This window comes from Paramormyrops kingsleyae, chromosome 10 (genome assembly GCF_048594095.1).
Source record: "Paramormyrops kingsleyae isolate MSU_618 chromosome 10, PKINGS_0.4, whole genome shotgun sequence".
Classification (NCBI taxonomy): Eukaryota; Metazoa; Chordata; class Actinopteri; order Osteoglossiformes; family Mormyridae; genus Paramormyrops; species Paramormyrops kingsleyae.
In genome coordinates, this window is record NC_132806.1 from 28827722 (window position 1) to 28841656 (window position 13935).

The 13935-nt window shown below is 48.7% G+C and overlaps 1 protein-coding gene across 1 annotated transcript in view; it reads left to right on the forward strand.

The window, feature by feature from the left end:
• LOC111836336 (IgGFc-binding protein-like) overlaps nt 1-13935 on the forward strand; it is a 63081-nt gene that overhangs the window by 27544 nt on the left and 21602 nt on the right. Inside the window, exons 79-111 of the mRNA XM_072717048.1 lie at nt 2952-3196; nt 3371-3519; nt 3651-3779; nt 3871-4009; nt 4161-4302; nt 4427-4623; nt 4708-4846; nt 4931-5047; nt 5279-5403; nt 5740-5885; nt 6029-6172; nt 6260-6367; nt 6578-6747; nt 6864-7069; nt 7160-7301; nt 8164-8316; nt 8829-8993; nt 9101-9198; nt 9309-9387; nt 9641-9736; nt 9835-10028; nt 10330-10471; nt 10726-10970; nt 11057-11205; nt 11337-11465; nt 11557-11695; nt 11847-11988; nt 12113-12309; nt 12394-12532; nt 12617-12733; nt 12965-13089; nt 13426-13571; nt 13715-13858. Coding sequence (XP_072573149.1) covers nt 2952-3196; nt 3371-3519; nt 3651-3779; nt 3871-4009; nt 4161-4302; nt 4427-4623; nt 4708-4846; nt 4931-5047; nt 5279-5403; nt 5740-5885; nt 6029-6172; nt 6260-6367; nt 6578-6747; nt 6864-7069; nt 7160-7301; nt 8164-8316; nt 8829-8993; nt 9101-9198; nt 9309-9387; nt 9641-9736; nt 9835-10028; nt 10330-10471; nt 10726-10970; nt 11057-11205; nt 11337-11465; nt 11557-11695; nt 11847-11988; nt 12113-12309; nt 12394-12532; nt 12617-12733; nt 12965-13089; nt 13426-13571; nt 13715-13858 — 4897 coding nt within the window. The remainder of the gene's footprint in view (nt 1-2951; nt 3197-3370; nt 3520-3650; nt 3780-3870; nt 4010-4160; nt 4303-4426; nt 4624-4707; nt 4847-4930; nt 5048-5278; nt 5404-5739; nt 5886-6028; nt 6173-6259; nt 6368-6577; nt 6748-6863; nt 7070-7159; nt 7302-8163; nt 8317-8828; nt 8994-9100; nt 9199-9308; nt 9388-9640; nt 9737-9834; nt 10029-10329; nt 10472-10725; nt 10971-11056; nt 11206-11336; nt 11466-11556; nt 11696-11846; nt 11989-12112; nt 12310-12393; nt 12533-12616; nt 12734-12964; nt 13090-13425; nt 13572-13714; nt 13859-13935) is intronic.

The following is a 13935-nucleotide window of genomic DNA, read 5'->3' on the forward strand; positions in this document are numbered from 1 at the left end:
GATCGACTGGTAAATCGAGAGCTTCGCCTTTTGGCTCAGCTCCTTCTTCACCATGACAGACCGATGCAGCGCCCGCATCACTGCGGACGCCGCACCGATCCGCCTGTCGACCTCCCGCTCCATCGTCCCCCCACTCGTGAACAAGACCCCGAGATACTTAAACTCCTCCACTTGGGGAAGGATCCCATCCCCGACCCGGAGAGAGCATTCTACCCTTTTCCGGCTGAGGACCATGGTCTCGGATTTGGAGGTGCTGATTCTCATCCCAGCCGCTTCACACTCGGCTGCGAACTGTCCCAGCGAGAGCCGAAGGTCACGGTCTGATGAGGCCAACAGGACCACATCATCTGCAAAAAGCAGAGACCTAATCCTGAGGTCACCAAACCGGACACCCTCAACGCCCTGGCTGCGCCTAGAAATTCTGTCCATAAAAGTTATGAACAGAATCGGTGACAAAGGACAGCCCTGACGGAGTCCAACCCTCACCGGAAACAAGTCCGACTTATTGCCGCTCATGCGGACCAGACTCTGGCACCGGTCATACAGGGACCGAACAGCCCTTAAAAGGAAGCCCGGCACCCCATACTCCCGGAGCACCCCCCACAGGACTGCCCGAGGGACACGGTCGAATGCCTTCTCCAAGTCCACAAAACACATGTAGACTGGTTGGGCAAACTCCCATGAACCCTCCAGAACCCTGCGGAGAGTATAGAGCTGGTCCACTGTTCCACGGCCGGGGCGAAAACCACACTGCTCCTCCTGAATCCGAGGTTCGACAATCCGGCGGACCCTCCTCTCCAGAACCCCCGAATAGACCTTACCAGGGAGGCTGAGGAGTGTGATCCCCCTATAGTTGGAGCACACCCTCTGGTCCCCTTTCTTGAAGAGGGGGACCACCACCCCGGTCTGCCAGTCCAGAGGCACTGCCCCCGATGTCCACGCGATGCTGCAGATGCGTGTCAACCAAGACTGCCCTACAGCATCCAGAGCCTTCAGGAACTCTGGGCGGATCTCATCCACCCCCGGGGCTCGGCCACCGAGGAGCTTTTTAACCACCTCAGCGACCTCCGCCCCCGAGATAGGGGAGTCCACACCCAAGTCCCCATACTCTGCTTCCACATCGGAAGGCGTGTCGGTGGGATTGAGTAGGTCTTCGAAGTATTCCTTCCACCGACCCAAAACGTCCCGGGTTGAGGTCAGCAGCACCCCATCCCCACCATAAACAGTGTTGATGTTGCACCGCTTTCCCACCCGGAGCCGCCGGATGGTGGACCAGAATCGCCTCGAAGCCGTCCGGAAGTCGTTTTCCATGGCCTCACCAAACTCCTCCCAAACCCGAGTTTTTGCCTCAGCGACCGCCGAAGCCGCATCCCGCTTGGCCTGCCGGTACCCGTCAGCTGCCTCTGGAGTCCCACAGGCTAAATAGGCCCGATAGGACTCCTTCTTCAGCTTGACGGCATCCCTCACCACTGGTGTCCACCAGCGGGTTCGTGGATTGCCGCCGCGACAGGCACCGACTACCTTACGGCCACAGCTCCGGTCAGCCGCCTCCACAATGGAGGCACGGAACATGGCCCATTCGGACTCAATGTCCCCCGCCTCCCCCGGGACATGGGAAAAGTTCTGCCGGAGGTAGGAGTTGAAACTCCTCCTGACAGGGGATTCAGCCAGACGTTCCCAGCAGACCCTCACTATACGCTTGGGCCTGCCAGGCCTGGCCGGCTTCCTCCCCCACCAGCGGAGCCAACCCACCACCAGGTAGTGATCAGTTGACAGCTCCGCCCCTCTCTTCACCCGAGTGTCCAAGACATGCGGCCGCAAGTCCGACGACACGACTACAAAGTCGATCATCGAACTGCGGCCTAGGGTGTCCTGGTGCCAAGTGCACATATGAACACCCTTATGCCTGAACATGGTGTTCATTATGGACAATCCGTGGCGAGCACAGAAGTCCAACAACAGAACACCACTCGGGTTCAGATCGGGGGGGCCGTTCCTCCCAATCACGCCACTCCAGGTCTCACTGTCATTGCCCACGTGAGCATTGAAGTCCCCTAGCAGAACAAGAGAGTCCCCAGAAGGAATGCTCTCCAACACCCCTTCCAGAGACTCTAAAAAGGGTGGGTACTCTGAACTGCCGCTCGGCGCATAAGCGCAAACAACAGTCAGAACCCGTCCCCCCACCCGAAGGCGAAGGGAGGCTACCCTCTTGTCCACCGCGGTAAACCCCAATGTACAGGCGCCCAGCCAGGGGGCAATAAGTATGCCCACCCCCGCTCGGCGCCTCTCCCCGCAGGCAACTCCAGAGTGGAAAAGGGTCCAACCCCCTTCAAGGAGACTGGTTCCAGAGCCCAAGCCGTGCGTCGAGGTGAGCCCGACTATATCTAGCCGGAATTTCACAACCTCGCGCACCAGCTCAGGCTCCTTCCCCATCAGAGAGGTGACATTCCATGTCCCAAGAGCTAGCTTCTGCAGCCGAGGATCGGACCGCCAAGGTCCCCGCCTTTGGCCACTGCCCAGCTCACAATGCACCCGACCCCTATGGCCCCTCCTACGGGTGGTGAGCCCATTGGAAGGGGGACCCACGTGCCTTGTTCGGGCTGTGCCCGACCAGGCCCCATGGGTATAGGCCTGGCCAACAGGCGCTCGCCATCGAGCCCCAACCCCAGGCCTGGCTCCAGGGGGGGGCCCCGGTGACCCGCGTCCGGGCAAGGGAAAACGTGTTTCCAAAATCATTTTCATCATATGGGGTCTTTTGAGCCGAACTTTGTCTGGTTCCTCACCCCGGACCTGTTTGCCTTGGGTGACCCTACCAGGGGCATAAAGCCCCGGGCAACTTAGCTCCTGGGATCACTGGAACACGCAAACCCCTCCACCACGATAAGGTGTCGGCTCCAGGAGGGGTTACATTTAACCTTCTATATTAATCTGCTTCCAATGTTTTTCTCCAGACTCATCCACCTGCATAGTGTCAGGTGACCCCCACTATACCACATTTGATCGACGTAACTACGACTTCATGGGCAACTGCAGCTACCTGTTGGCCAAGCCATGCAACACCACCTTGGCCCCACCTTTCGCAGTGTATGCCGACAACGAGAACCGCTACAACGTCCTGTCCGTCAGCTACCTGAAGGCTGTGCATGTGCACACCCTGGGAGTCGTCGTGTCGATCTTGAAGGGCGGAGTGGTGCAGGTGAGACAGGGAGCTCCACAGAGTCGCAGAAGCAATGGGGGCATCAAATTAGACTTATGTGTCTGCAGATCAAGGAATAAGTGAGAAGGATGAGCTTGACTATCAAAGAGAGAACTCCATGCCTGAATAGTCTGATGAGTATTCTGCATCCCTCTCTGTGATCTCCTCCCGCAGGTGAATGGGACCACGGTGAACCTGCCTGCCAACCCGGCAAAGGGGCTGTCTGTCTTCCAGCAGGGGACACTCTACACAGTGGTGGCAGATTTTGGGGTGACTGTGCGCTATGATGGCAACCACTACATGGACATCAAAGTTACCAGCGAGTGAGTTTCACCATAGGCTATTAATTACTTTGCTCATGAACACATTCATCACTTTCCAGTGTTTCCACCATTGCAGTATTTCACTTATGGTTTCAGCTGAAAGATCTTGCCCTTTGCCTTTCTCTGTACAGCTACAAGAATGTTCTTTGTGGTCTGTGTGGTGACTACAATGCAAACCCCAATGATGACTTCCGTACTCCCACTGGTCAACTCGTCACCAATGCCAATGAGTTTGGCCACAGCTGGAACTCTGATCCTAAGTGAGAACAACTTGACTGCATTAAAAGTGTGAAATGGAGTTGGGCTTAATCTCCCAGATAATGTCATGACTTTATTGCCGACTGCTTGCAGCTGCAACAAGAAACCCAATGAGACCATCCCTGAATGCACAGACGACGAGCTGGATGTGTTCCAGAGTCCTGCATATTGTGGAATCTTGCTGGACAACAAGGGACCATTCGCTGTCTGTCATCCAAGGGTCAACCCCAATGTGAGTTACCGTGTCAAAACATATATACCATTCAAGGCCAAGGTCAGAAATGCTCATAGCGTTTCAGTGATTAGTAATCATCAGATTGCACTGAGTTATCAGAAGTAGAAGAGCATTTATCATTCCGGTAAATTGAGATCTCCCTCTGCAGAAATTCTTCAAAGATTGTCTGTATGACCTCTGCGCTCTGGGTGGAGCTCAGTCATCATTGTGTGAGGCTCTGGAGTCCTACGTCAAGGAGTGCCAAGACCGAGGAGTTGATGTGGGGCCCTGGAGGAATAGCACCTTCTGTCGTGAGTGGCTGCTACTTTGCAGTAATCACTTATGGCCCATTCTCTGAAATGGTATTTTTTGAAGACCCCAAAACTGCAACCATTTCATATGACACAACTGTACAATATAACTGCTCCCCCACAGCTCTACGCTGCCCCCCAAACAGCCACTATGAGGTGTGTGCCCCCGTCTGCCCTCCATCCTGCACCCCTCCCAGTCCAGAGCAGTGCAACAGCACATGTGCAGAGGGATGTGTTTGCGACCCAGGATACGTCTACAGCTCAGGGCAGTGTGTCAAACGAGAGACCTGTGGCTGTCAGTACAATGGGCAGTACTACCAGGTGAGGTGGCTACATTGTTATGTGGTGTATGTACGTCCATTTCATTCATCTGACAGAAACTGATAGCTCTGGTCTTTCTCACAGCCCGGAGAAGAATTCTACACCGAGGGTTGTCAGTCAAAATGCAAGTGTGAGGGTGGTGTTGTGACTTGTATAGAAGGTTCATGTCCTCCACAACACATCTGTGAGCTTCAGAACGGACAGCTTGGCTGCTACCCTATAAGTAAGATCTCTCATTTATTGTTGATCTACTGCCAATAAATATGAATAGAGGCACTTACATTAACCTCACTGACTCCTTCTGAAGGTACCGAGGACTGCTACATATCCGGAGACCCACACTATACCACCTTTGATGGAAAATACTACACTTTCATGGGAACCTGCACCTACACCTTGGCCAGGAGTTGCCAGAATAAGACAGGTACAGCGGCACCATATTTCATCAGCTTCCATTCTAAAGCTTCAACGCTACCACATTATTTCTGTGTTTCTAAGCTAAAAGTACACTGACTGGTACAATCCACTCTATACTACCGTATATATAGCTGAGCTAAAGAGATCCACACTACTGATGAGTCTCTGTCAAAAAACGTTTTGGAGCATCTGTGCTTCACTCTCTGTGGGACTCATGTGGCCTTCGCTACATTTCTAGGGCCCTGGTTCTCAGTGGAGGCCAAGAATGAAGAAAGGGGAGTAGCAAGCGTCTCATACCTGCGCAAATTGTACGTGACTGTCAATGGAGTCACGGTCACGCTGATGAAGAGCAGGAGGACATTGGTAGGTGGAAACTGGTGTGCTCCTAGCCACAAGGAATTGTGCTGTGGTAGTGGAATAAGGGACTTTGACTTATTCTTCATGCCTTCATCATCTGATCATTTGTTCAGGGCAGTCTGATATCCTGCAGAGATTGTCATCATTCCCCAACTCCAAATCCCTCGTGATGCAGAATGTGGCCTTGCTTATTCCTTCTATTGTTCTTTGCCACTAACCCCTTGACTCAAATACAAATTAGTTTATTTCAAAATAAATGCCCAGCATCTCCACTGTGAATGCTGAGTCTCTCAGTCCAGCGTCGCTTGCCGACTGACACTCTGCTCCTTCCCTCCCTCTCAGGTGAACGGACTGCAGGTCTCCCTCCCTCACTCGCCCTCTCCATTCATCGCTCTCTCCCTGGCTGGTCAATATGTCACCCTGCAGACCACCTTTGGTCTGACTGTGCGCTGGGATGGCAACCACTATGCTCAAATCTCTGTCCCCAGGTGAGTCTTGGAACAGAAGGTCAACAAATCATGTGAGGGGAGGAATTAAGGGCATGACCTTGAAGTAGCCTCAGTATTGTACGATTGGTGGCTCAGTTTTAGCTCAAGTCAGTAATTCCACTCTTTTGGTCTTGACCCTTCAGCTCCTACTCTGAACAAATGTGTGGTCTCTGTGGAGACTACGATGGAAACTCCAACAATGACTTCAAAAAGCCAGGTGGTGCATTAGCTGGTAACTCGGATGAGTTTGGCAACAGTTGGCAGACAGAAGAGGATGAAGATGACAGGTCAGTTCCCATACCTGTGCTCCTTTGGCTTTGATATGGAACATTTGTGTTCCACATCACACCATAATTGTGTTTTTTGTTTTACAGGTGTGAGTCTGACAACAAACCTGACCCACCTTGTGACCCCAGTCTGGAAGCAGAGGTTTCCAAACCCGAGAAATGTGGGAAGCTGAATGACACTCAGGGACCATTTAGGTGAGCACACACGTCATAGGTTGCAGCTCCTGCCTTTCGAGTGATAATGACAAACTCTTACAATCACCGAATCAGCTGAATTGAGTGATGACAGGTTTCAAGTACCCATGCATCTGCAACTTTACTGATGTACAATAGAATCTAAGATATTTGTTGCTTCAGCTCTAGTCTCATGCCTGTGTGCCCTGCATTGGCTCTATCCCTCATTAGGGACTGCATAAAGGTGGTGGACCCCCGACCATACTTCCTCAGCTGTGTATATGACATGTGTCGTTACGAAGGACTTCTGCAGACCTTGTGTGACCAGTTGCAGGCATACACAGATGCCTGTTTGAGTGCTGGAGCGCCTGTCCACCAGTGGAGGGACCCGGACTTCTGTCGTAAGTCTGAGGATTAAATATATACTATCAGATCAAATATAATGACGACTGAACTGAAACACTAGGCTGCACAATATGAAAGTATGTGCTGACTGAAACATCTCCTTGTGCTGCAGCTCTGCCATGCCCACCCAACAGCCACTACTCCCTGTGTGTGAGCTCCTGTCCGGAGACCTGCGTGGGGCCGAATATAGGAGGGCCGGGCTGTGTAGAGCGCTGTGTGGAGGGATGCCAGTGTAATCCCGGATTTGTTCTCAGCAACGATCGCTGTGTTCCTCTGAAAGACTGCGGCTGTGTGGACCCTCAGGGCGCTTACCACCCAGTGAGCCTCCTTCCTAAAGCAAATGATCAAAGTCCCATCTCTGTACCATATGAAATGGCAGGATAAAAGCTGTATGTGTTTGTCCTTTAGGCTAACGAGAGCTGGTACGTGGAGAGTTGTACCCAGAGATGTCTGTGTCGAGGAGAAGGAGTGATTGAGTGCCACGAAACTAGCTGTGGCCCTTCAGAGTCCTGTCAGCTGCAAGATGGAGAATATGGTTGTCATCCTCTAGGTATGAAACACAGTATCTTGGTTTTGAGCTTTTAACCACACGATGCATTTTTGGAGGTGCCTCTGAAGGACAAACATTTGGGTCAACAGAAATTTAATCTTTTCCAGAATATAGAAGAGTTGTCATTACTGTATTAATGTAACATTTCTGAACTTAGGTCTCCTGAACAGTAATTGAATGGTCCTAATTATTCAATGTAAAAGCGATAGTATTCAACTCTGCAAAAATATTGCTTCAATGCAATGCAAGGTTGCATATTGATAAACATACTCATATTTTACTCAGTTTCAGAAAATTTAGAAATTCCAGCAAAGCTTGGTGGGGAGGTTTAAAAAAATGAGGCATCAACAAACCACTTCCGAACTTCTGTCATTATTGCTTAAAAAACAGAAAACAAAATGCACATTTGTGATATGCCAAATTTCAGCAGAGAGGAACACGTTTTGTTTGTGGTATGAAAGGGGAGAACAGAGACAGTCATTAATAACTTGAAATAGTGAAATAGTTGAAATAGGAAAAAAATAAGTGAAGGAGAAAAAATTCCTGATGGATGTAATTAAGTTGAAGTGTTCTAGGTTTATGTTACAGTTTAAGGAACACAGACTATTTGGGAAATGGTTCAAGTCATAACAAAAAAGATTTCCTTACAAGACAGGTTGGAATAGATGCCTAAAGGCTGGTACTGAAACATAGTAATTATATTCATTCAAGTCAGATAATGTAGCCACTAAGTCATTGACCATGGAAGTTAGCATGATGGGGTGAGCAGCCTCTTGGTTGAGATATTCTGTATGTTCTCTGGTTCATTCAATATACAGCTGTTTAAGCAGAATTGACAGTTTCTTAATATTGTGTTTCACAGTTGGCTGTTTGTCAGAATGTGACTTTGACACCTTCGATGACTTGTGTGGCTGGACAACTAAAGCACCAGCAGACATCGTTGGCTGGGAGCAGTGGCCTGGGTCCACAGAAACAGAGGGAACTGGGCCAGATGACGACTACTCCAAGCCCGGACGTGAGTGACACCGCACACAGTGTGCAGCATGTGGTCAGACAGCTCAGTAACAGGGGATTGTATGGGATGGAATGTCATACTTATATTGTCTGGAAGGCAGAGGTTTATAGTATGACTTTGGTTGACTATAAAATCTCACAGTTAAATGCTATATTCTGCTAAATGATGACATCAGGCTGATAAAGCTAACTGGTTGGAAAGACAAGAAACAATGAGGTTGTAATGAGGAAACAGGACATCCAGGCATTGTAAATCATTTTGGCTAAGCTTCATTGTGCTTGGGTTACAATTTTTGCTTTTCTCTTGTGTAGTTTCCAGTCGTTTTTAGAGCTCCTATTTCATTTTACATCTTAAGCATCAAAACCAATGTTTTGTTTACCTTCATCCTGCCAAGACAGTGCCTGTAATCAAATACGCCACACATATTTAAAGTACAGGACAATGTAACCAAAAAGAAGAAATGATATTCATCACCGAAGTTCTGATAATGGCCTCCTTTGTTTTCTGCACAGTTGGCCTATACCTACTGTTGGACTCGAGCTACGCCAAGGAAGGAGCGGCAGCGGAGCTCTTAAGCCCTGCCACTTCCTCAGCAGGCTGTCTGCAGCTCTCTTTCCACTACTACATGTACGGTACTGCCACCACTATGACGATCAATGTCTACGCTGTCCCTGCCGGTAAGAACCTCAAAGGCAATATGTGTCAAGTTCCTCTTAGTTTTCATGCAAATCTGCAGTATTTTAGCACGTGTTTGCATGTTATTGAAATCTGTCTATATGCTAAGGAGGCACACTGGGAGCCCCCCTGATGAGTTTAATAGGGAATCAAGGGCGGGGCTGGAAGAAGGCAGAGGTGCACTACGTCGGCACAGGAGACATACAGGTGCTGCACGACTGATCACTCTACTTGCATATTTATACTACGTTGCCCAGTATTTCTTGTCACATGAGTATATATTCCACAAGTTGATACTGATACTTTATTGCCCCCAGTTTGTGATCCAAGGTATCTATGGAGAGACCGACAAGACAGACCTGGCTGTGGACAGTGTCTGTATTACAGCATGTCAAGGTGCCCTAACGTCTTCAGCATGGTGTTCAGTATTTACAATACAATGGCTTTTTCAACATTTACCTAAAATAATCTGGAATATTACAACGGGCTGTCTCTGCTGCAAGCCTGTACTAGTAACATAGGAGGATGATGGACAGGTGGAAAATAGATTGTAAACATATATAAAACATTTACAAAATCCATCTCTATGAATTCGAATCAAACCCTGGGTAATTTTAAGGTAAAATATGTAATTTAATTTAATCTCCAGGATCATCAACTACCAGTAAACCATCAACCACATCAACAGCAACCACGACAAAACCACCAACAACCACCACTAAACCACAACCAACAACTCCCCCAGGTAACACAACAGTTCTATTTGAACTTTAGATTAAATAACAGCGATTACTATAGAACCTCAGACTATTTTCTTCTCCTCTTCTGCTACCCACCCTACAGTGAAATGCCCCCCCAACTCCCAGTACATTCAATGCGGACCAGCATGCATCCCAAGCTGCCAGGAGCCGTCCAGCAACTGCACGGGGTCCTGCATCAGCGGCTGCTTCTGTGACCCAGGCTATGTGTACCGCGGAAAACGCTGCGTGCCCCTTCACGAGTGTGGCTGTTTAGATGAGCATGACAATTATTACGAGGTAGAAGCATAGGGTGTGAAGACACAAATTTCTGCAAAATAATCTGCAATTACCTGAATTTGACTTCATTATATCTACTATATTTAACTGAGAGTGTGAATATTATGTTTTGTGAGACTCTGCACATTTAAAATATAAAGCTTCTTCACTTAGTACTGTCCTACCTCAACTAATTCAGTTTATTAAATGTTATCTGACTGTGGGATTAAAAGACAAGTCACTGGACAATCTATTAGAATCAGTCTCTCCCTGAAAACAGCAGCGTCTCTTCTGTCTCTTTTTCGTGACGTTCTAACTGCAGTCGGGAGAGATTGTCTTTGGTGACGGCTGCTCCAAGCTATGCCGCTGTGCTGGAAACTACACACTCAGCTGTGTGGACAACTCCTGTATTCCCACGGAGGAGTGTCGAGAAGTCAATGGCGTGTCCAGCTGCTACCCCAAAGGTAGGGAACCTAAAGTCTCAGTAAATATTAGCCTTAACCAAATGTTCACACATGACTGAGTGATTTTGCTTTTACACAGCAGATTTGTAAACAACAGCAATATTCTGATGTGTGCAATGTACAGCTACTTGAAATCAACGCTGGCCTATTGTCCTTGCCTGTTGGAGTGCATGAGGTTCAATGTATCCTTTAGCATCTTCCCACCAATTACGTTTAACCTTCTATATTAATCTGCTTCCAATGTTTTTCTCCAGACTCATCCACCTGCATAGTGTCAGGTGACCCCCACTATACCACATTTGATCGACGAAACTACGACTTCATGGGCAACTGCAGCTACCTGCTGGCCAAGCCATGCAACACCACCTTGGCCCCACCTTTCGCAGTGTATGCCGACAACGAGAACCGCTACAACGTCCTGTCCGTCAGCTACCTGAAGGCTGTGCATGTGCACACCCTGGGAGTCGTCGTGTCGATCTTGAAGGGTGGAGTGGTGCAGGTGAGAAAGAACTATCAAAGAGAGAATTCCATTCCTGAATAGTCTGATGAGTATTCTGCATCCCTCACTGTGATCTCCTCCCGCAGGTGAATGGGACCACAGTAAACCTGCCTGCCAGCCCGGCAAAGGGGCTGTCTGTCTTCCAGCAGGGGACACTCTACACAGTGGTGGCAGATTTTGGGGTGACTGTGCGCTATGATGGCAACCACTACATGGACATCAAAGTTACCAGCGAGTGAGTTACACCATAGGCTATTAATTAATTTGCTCATGAACACATTCATCACTTTCCAGTGTTTCCACCATTGCAGTATTTCACTTATGGTTTCAGCTGAAAGATCTTGCCCTTTGCCTTTCTCTGTACAGCTACAAGAACATTCTTTGTGGTTTGTGTGGTGACTACAATGCAAACCCCAATGATGACTTCCGTACTCCCACTGGTCAACTCGTCACCAATGCCAATGAGTTTGGCCACAGCTGGAACTCTGATCCTAAGTGAGAACAACATGACTGCATTAAAAGTGTGAAATGGTGTTAGGCTTAATCTCCCAGATAATGTCATGACTTTACTGCCGACTGCTTGCAGCTGCAACAAGAAACCCAATGAGACCATCCCTGAATGCACAGACGACGAGCTGGATGTGTTCCAGAGTCCAGCATATTGTGGAATCTTGCTGGACAACAAGGGACCATTCGCTGTCTGTCATCCAAGGGTCAACCCCAATGTGAGTTACCGTGTGAAAACGTATATACCATTCAAGGCCAAGGTCAGAAATGCTCATAGCGTTTCAGTGATTAGTAATCATCAGATTGCACCGAGTTATCTGAAGTAGAAAAGCATTTATCATTCCGGTAAACTGAGATCTCCCTCTGCAGAAATTCTTCAAAGATTGTCTGTATGACCTCTGCGCTCTGGGTGGAGCTCAGTCATCATTGTGTGAGGCTCTGGAGTCCTACGTCAAGGAGTGCCAGGACCGAGGAGTTGATGTGGGGCCCTGGAGGAATAGCACCTTCTGTCGTGAGTGGCTGCTACTTTGCAGTAATCACTTATGGCCCATTCTCTGAAATGGTATTTTTTGAAGACCCCAAAACTGCAACCATTTCATATGACACAACTGTACAATATAACTGCTCCCCCACAGCTCTACACTGCCCCCCTAACAGCCACTATGAGGTGTGTGCCCCCGTCTGCCCTCCATCCTGCACCCCTCCCAGTCCAGAGCAGTGCAACAGCCCATGTGCAGAGGGATGTGTTTGCGACCCAGGATACGTCTACAGCTCAGGGCAGTGTGTCAAACGAGAGACCTGTGGCTGTCAGTACAATGGGCAGTACTACCAGGTGAGGTGGCTACATTGTTATGTGGTGTATGTACGTCCATTTCATTCATCTGACAGAAACTGATAGCTCTGGTCTTTCTCACAGCCCGGAGAAGAATTCTACACCGAGGGTTGTCAGTCAAAATGCAAGTGTGAGGGTGGTGTTGTGACTTGCATAGAAGGTTCATGTCCTCCACAACACATCTGTGAGCTTCAGAACGGACAGCTTGGCTGCTACCCTATAAGTAAGATCTCTCATTTATTGTCGATCTACTGCCAATAAATATGAATAGAGGCACTTACATTAACCTCACTGGCTCCTTCTGAAGGTACCGAGGACTGCTACATATCCGGAGACCCACACTATACCACCTTTGATGGAAAATACTACACTTTCATGGGAACCTGCACCTACACCTTGGCCAGGAGTTGCCAGAATAAGACAGGTACAGCGGCACCATATTTCATCAGCTTCCATTCTAAAGCTTCAACGCTACCACATTATTTCTGTGTTTCTAAGCTAGAAGTACACCGACTGGTACAATCTACTCTATACTACTGTATATATAGCTGAGCTAAACAGATCCACACTACTGTTGTGTCTCCATCAAACAACGTTTTGGAACATCTGTGCTTCACTCTCTGTGGGACTCATGTGGCCTTCTCTACATTTCCAGGGCCCTGGTTCTCAGTGGAGGCCAAGAATGAAGAAAGGGGAGTAACAGGCGTCTCATACCTGCGCAAATTGTACGTGACTGTCAATGGAGTCACGGTCACGCTGATGAAGAGCAGGAGGACATTGGTAGGTGGAAATTGGTGTGCTCCTAGCCACAGGCAATTATGCTGTGGTAATGGAATAAGGGACTTTGACTTATTCTTCATGCCTTCATCATCTGATCATTTGTTCAGGGCAGTCTGATATCCTGCAGAGATTGTCATCATTCTCTAACTCCAGATCCCTCGTGATACAGAATGTGGCCTTGCTTATTCCTTCTATTGTTCTTTGCCACTAACCCCTTGACTCAAATACAAATTAGTTTATTTCAAAATAAACGCCCAGCATCTCCACTGTGAATGCTGAGTCTCTCAGTCCAGCGTCGGTTGCCGACTAACACTCTGCTCCTTCCCTCCCTCTCAGGTGAACGGACTGCAGGTCTCCCTCCCTCACTCGCCCTCTCCATTCATCTCTCTCTCCCTGGCTGGTCAATATGTCACCCTGCAGACCACCTTTGGTCTGACTGTGCGCTGGGATGGCAACCACTATGCTCAAATATCTGTCCCCAGGTGAGTCTCGGAACAGAAGGTCAACAAATCATGTGAGGGGAGGAATTAAGGGCATGACCTTGAAGTAGTCTCAGTATTGTATGATTAGTGGCTCAGGTTTATCTCAAGTCAGTAATTTCATTCTTTTGGTCTTGACCCTTCAGCTCCTACTCTGAGCAAATGTGTGGTCTCTGTGGAGACTACGACGGAAACTCCAACAATGACTTCAAAAAGCCAGGTGGTGCATTAGCTGGTAACTCGAGTGAGTTTGGCAACAGTTGGCAGACAGAAGAGGATGAAGATGACAGGTCAGTTCCCATACCTGTGCTCCTTTGGCTTTGATATGGAACATTTGTGTTCCACATCACACCATAATTGTGTTTTT